The 5,591-nt window shown below is 43.1% G+C and overlaps 1 protein-coding gene across 1 annotated transcript; it reads left to right on the top strand.

Moving 5' to 3' along the window:
• Positions 1-694: 694 nt before the first annotated feature.
• LOC134454339 (extracellular calcium-sensing receptor-like) lies at positions 695-4,545 on the top strand. Its single transcript, XM_063205295.1, has 6 exons — positions 695-906; positions 1,390-1,681; positions 2,177-2,959; positions 3,048-3,275; positions 3,417-3,540; positions 3,632-4,545. Exons 1-6 carry the CDS (start codon positions 695-697, stop codon positions 4,543-4,545), a joined length of 2,553 nt encoding a protein of 850 aa, XP_063061365.1.
• The last annotated feature ends 1,046 nt before the right edge of the window (positions 4,546-5,591 follow it).

The raw sequence follows: 5,591 nt of genomic DNA, 5'->3' as shown, positions 1-5,591 counted from the left end.
ACTGTAACCTGCCTCTCGCCAGGTATGTTCCCCAAGTAAAAAGCTCAGTTTAGCTCTACTTACAGATCTGGGGTGCATTTTTGAAGGCATAGTTGTCAACTGTGTTTGCTACTTTGTTGTTTGAAATGCAATTTCCCATTTGCAACTACCCAAGTTGCTAACTGGCTAACAATTACACGTTTGAGAAATGCACCCCTGAGTTGGATTTGTGTTTTTAGATGGCTTGGCTTTATCAACTTCTTATCCGACTGCCACCAATAAATTCCTTGAAAACTGTTCTCTATTCATCTTTTAAAGAATCAATATGTGGTCTACATGACTTGAGTCTCCTCAATGTGAGTTGCAAGGCACTGCAGTAGGCCACCACAGTGCCACCACTTTTCCCACAACACGCAAGCTGTAAAGCTCATATAGATCAACGTATATAAATAACATTGGCCTGTCTGTAGTCATTGGTTTAAGAAACCATAATACTCACTGAAATGGGCTATGTTTTTTTCTAACATGATTATGCAATACACTTGCCCACTCCTATCCGTATTTTATTTTTATTTTTGCATGACCTCATATTACTTGTTATTGAAGGGAGGATCTGTGTTCTCTCTGTCCCTGGGGGAATATCTCGTGGACTAAAAACTGTGGCCCTTCACCTTGCCAGGACTCGACTGGCATTTGCTCTGTGGACGCAGGACGCATGGCCCACCCCACTCTGCTCCTACTGCTGTTGCTCAGCCCGTGGTGTCTCAGTGCATCACTACAGAGCTGTCGCCTGCTGGGCCAGCCAGCTCTGCCTGTCTTTGCCTCTGAAGGTGACATCGATATCGGGGCTGTTTTGTATTTACACCGAAAAGCTGTGGTGAAAGCTCCTAGTTTTACAACAGAGCCAGAGCCTGCTTCATGTATCCGGTTTGTACCGTAGGACACTCTATTGTTTGTTTTAATTGAATATATGATAATGACTGTAATTAGATTTATGTTAGACTGATAACATTTTATATGACAACAATGATGAGGTTCATGAATTTATTTAAATCATTTGGTTTGTTGCTAAAGGTTTCTATGTATACACAATTATTCAAGGCCATACGTATGATTTTATGTGGGGGAACACAGTGCTAATATAAATTGATGACTGAACTTGCAAGATTGGTGACTTTATAAACAGAAATACTGTATTGCTTAAATTTGGGAATTTGGGGATTATGACATACACTGAGAAATGGCAATACCACTGTGTATGTAAGTAGGTACAACTGTTTACCACTTGGCTTGTAGTACTGTACTTGCTGTATTACAGTACGTAATGGGTATGTGAGTCTGAACATTTTGCTGTTCTTGTAGAGTCTTGCAAGCCTTGTGACATTGTCTGTGTGATGAATGTTTTCACAGACTGCACATGGGTGAGTTTCGAACTGCACAGACCATCATGTTTGCGGTAGAGGAAATCAACAACAACACTAACCTCCTACCTGGCGTGAGACTTGGCTACAAGATTTATGATTCCTGTGGCTCCATTATCTTGGCCATCCGTTCAGCCATGGCCCTGATGAACGGCTATGGGGAGACTCTGAGCGACACGTCGTGCCAGCGGCCACTGGCTGTTAAAGCCATCGTAGGGGGGTCTAGCTCTACTACCAGCATTGGCATCGCCTCTGCAGTGGGACTTTTCCACATCCCCATGGTGAGAGTGAGACGATACAGAAATGAGGAGAAGAAATTGTACATTTACATGTGTGTTAACCCATTTTGGCATGATGACTTGTATATGTTGTTTGACCTTTGGTGGCTGGAGACACATATACGCTGCATTCAGGGTCTTAGCTTAGCTTTTTAAATAAAAATGTGGGTACGTTACAGCTGAATGAACACATTCTAATGCAAGATGAGGGTCTTAGGGTTTAAATGCAATCATGTTTCATGTTTTTTTTTTGTATGTGCATCAGAGGCTAAGATACTTTGGTTTTTATAGGCTGAGGGCAACTTTGCCAACAGGGGCTTGGGCATTCAACGGGCGTTTTTTGCAGGTGCTTTAGGCATCAATTAGTTGGCATGCTCAGTGGACAGTAGGGTCACTGATACAATTACAGTACACAGTACAATATGAAGATGTGCAGTATATGAATGTTGCAGTGCAAACTTAAACAGTTGTTTTGTTTCTGTTTAATGTCATCTTTAGATCAGTCACACCGCCACATGTGCCTGTCTCAGTGACACAGACAGATTTCCGAGCTTTTTCAGGACCATCCCCAGTGACTACTACCAGAGCAGAGCCCTGGCACAGCTGGTCAAGCACTTTGGCTGGACATGGGTGGGAGCTGTTCGAAGTAGGAATGATTACGGGAATAACGGAATAGCTACATTTGTGGAAGCGGCACAGGAGCTTGGTGTTTGCATTGAGTATTCCGAGGCCTACCTCCGAACAGATCCCAAAGAGGAACTCCAAAGAATAGTTGAAGTTATCAAGGGGGCCACGTCCAGGGTAATAGTGGCGTTCTTAGCGCAGGGGGACATTATCCCTCTATTGAACGAGCTGGCACTCCATAACATCACAGGGCTGCAGTTTGTGGGAAGCGAATCATGGATCACTTCCAAAGGCATTTTCAACACAAACACCTTCAGTTTGCTAACGGGAGCCGTAGGATTCACAATACAAAATGTGGTTCTAGAAGGGTTGCAAGAGTTTTTGTTCAACGTGCATCCCTCTAAAGCTCCACAAAATTCGTATCTCAAAGAGTTTTGGGAGACAGCATTTGAGTGCTCATTTGACAACGGCCACATTACTGGTTCACAGTGCACAGGGTCAGAGAGCTTGCAGACTCTGCAGAGTCAGTATACGGATATGGCTGAGATGCGGTTCTCTAATAAAATCTACACCGCTGTGTATGCTGTTGCCCACTCTCTTCATAATCTATTGATGGATCAAAACAAAACTCAAGTCAATCTGTTAGTTCCTCCAAAGGTACTTGTAAATGGAAATTCAAACTGAAACATACATGCAAAACATAATCTCTCAACAAAGCTCATACCGTCTCCATTTAACCCCACAGGTGCTTGAGTATTTGAAGAAGGTGAATTTCACCTCCACGACCGGGGAGCAGATATTTTTTGACTCCAGGGGAGACCCTGCTGCTCGCTATGAGCTGGTCAACTGGCAGCCCGATGACGATGGAACTCTGCAGTTTAAATCTGTTGGAGTCTATGACACATCTGCACCCTCAGAACAGCGCTTTGTTTTGAACCAAGGAGGCCTGACGTGGGCCGGTGGCCAATCACAGGTACAACAAATGAAGTGCAGCGCTCTACTTGTACTGATTTAAACCACACCGGTGTAATCTTATACTTGAATGAATTTATATTTTACAGTAATACAACAACTCATTGTGATTAATCAATTTCATCTCTCTAAATATCACAAGGTGCCTGTGTCTGTGTGCAGTGAGAGCTGTCCCCCAGGGACCAGGAAGGCCCAACAGAAAGGAAAGCCAATATGCTGCTATGACTGTATACCGTGTGGAGAGGGAGAGATAAGCAATATAACCGGTATATAACACCCACCAAATATAACAACTATATGGGATATGCAGAAATACTGGACAAATACATAAATAAACTTGTCTTTCTTTTTTTCCAGATTCACATGACTGCCTTCCCTGCCCTCCAGATTACTGGTCGAATGAGAGTAAGGATAAGTGTGTGTTGAAATATATTGAATACCTGTCTTATTCTGAGATCATGGGAATTGTGCTGGTATTTTTCTCTGTATTTGGTACGACAGTCACTATTTTGGTGGCAGCCGTGTTTTTCACACACAGAGACACACCCATAGTGAAAGCGAACAACTCGGAGCTGAGCTTCCTACTGCTCTTCTCCCTGACTCTCTGCTTCCTCTGTTCTCTTACTTTCATTGGTCGGCCCTCTGAGTGGTCCTGCATGTTGCGTCACACAGCGTTTGGGATCACCTTTGTTCTCTGCATCTCCTGTGTTCTGGGGAAAACGATAGTGGTGTTAATGGCCTTCAGAGCCACTCTTCCAGGCAGTAATGTCATGAAGTGGTTTGGGCCTCTGCAACAGAGACTCAGCGTTCTTGGCTTCACTCTCATACAAGTCCTCATATGTGTGCTCTGGTTGACCATATCACCTCCTTTCCCTTACAGAAACATGCACCTTTACATTGATAAGATCATTCTAGAATGTGATGTGGGTTCACCAATAGGATTTTGGGCCATATTAGGTTATATCGGACTACTTGCTCTGTTGTGTTTCATCCTGGCTTTTCTGGCTCGTAAACTACCAGATAACTTCAACGAAGCCAAATTCATCACATTCAGTATGCTGATATTCTGTGCCGTCTGGATCACTTTTATTCCAGCTTATGTCAGCTCTCCTGGAAAATTTACAGTGGCTGTGGAGATATTTGCCATTTTGGCCTCTAGTTTTGGATTACTTCTGTGTATTTTCACACCAAAATGTTACATTATTCTAATAAAGCCTGAGCAAAACACAAAGAAACACATGATGGGAAAGACTGCACCAGGCTCCATATAGAAGCCAAGGAAGAAATGTTCAGCACCTACATACGTTTCATTATTATGAAGAATTACCATAACCTACATCCTACATATACTGTACTTTTGAAAGCAACAATACACATCACTCTGTAGTACATTGACTTTCACCCCAAATATGTACCCATTAAATCTTAAAGAAGCCCTACTTTGTCAAAGTATTTGAAGTCTGATCACTCACGGTACAATAGTATTCCACAGTAGGTTCCTCAGAGGGCCCTGACCTACTAGCTTTGCTCTCCGCAGGCCCCTCTCCAGACTGTGGTGTCCTCCAGGTCAGACCCAGACTCACAGGACAGCCCCTCACCACATCTGTCTCATGCATGCTCTGGATATGCATCGTGTACTACAAAATAAAAAATGACATTGACTTTTCATATGTCTCGTTGCAAAATGGATTATTTTTCTGCACATTATGATCATGACGCAGGCTTTCTGAACTTGATTCTCCACATCTTTGTATATATCTATTGGTGAATAAAGATCTACTTGATGATTTAAACATTGTTTGAGTTGATGACCTGGTTAAAGCTATAAGATCAGTGTCCTGATAGAAAACAGTGAGCATTTCCACAGTCACAATGGCTCCAGAGGTGGGCCAGCAATGTGAAGGTCAGAGTCACAAAGCCATGTTGAGGTACAGATTCAGGGGTGCATTTCTCAAAATGGACATTTTGTTAAAAGCGAAAGTATGAGAGAAGCGTAATGAAATTTCACATGCCCTGATTACGACCTGCATTCTATTGTGCACTCAACGTCATTCGTCAGAATTCAGCGCAAAAGATAGGCACGCATATTCCCACCTGAATCTCATTCTCCACTCCACATCATTTGGTTTTATTTCAGTGCACTGAAATGTGGAACGCCCCTTAATTAACAACTCAGCATTTATTCTCTGCTCACCTGTCTCCCGTCATAAATTTGCTTTCTCATTCGCACCCACCACCTCCCCGTTCACCTCCCTTCCATTCAGTCAATTCATCAGGCATCCAGCCCTAGCTTCCTCTCTAGTTCACCTTACTGGAT

Source organism: Engraulis encrasicolus, chromosome 8, assembly GCF_034702125.1.
Source record: "Engraulis encrasicolus isolate BLACKSEA-1 chromosome 8, IST_EnEncr_1.0, whole genome shotgun sequence".
NCBI lineage: Eukaryota > Metazoa > Chordata > Actinopteri > Clupeiformes > Engraulidae > Engraulis > Engraulis encrasicolus.
The sequence above is the reverse complement of the archived record's forward strand: the minus strand, read 5'-3'. Positions and strand labels throughout refer to the sequence as shown.

Bases quoted from the DNA above. Each gene is read 5' to 3' on its own strand.
- LOC134454339 (XM_063205295.1), top strand. From the start codon at position 695: ATGGCCCACCCCACTCTGCTCCTACTGCTGTTGCTCAGCCCGTGGTGT. The intron at 907-1,389 runs GTTTGTACCGTA...ATGTTTTCACAG, and splicing joins GAGCCTGCTTCATGTATCCG to ACTGCACATGGGTGAGTTTC. The intron at 3,541-3,631 runs GTATATAACACC...CTTTTTTTCCAG, and splicing joins AGAGATAAGCAATATAACCG to ATTCACATGACTGCCTTCCC.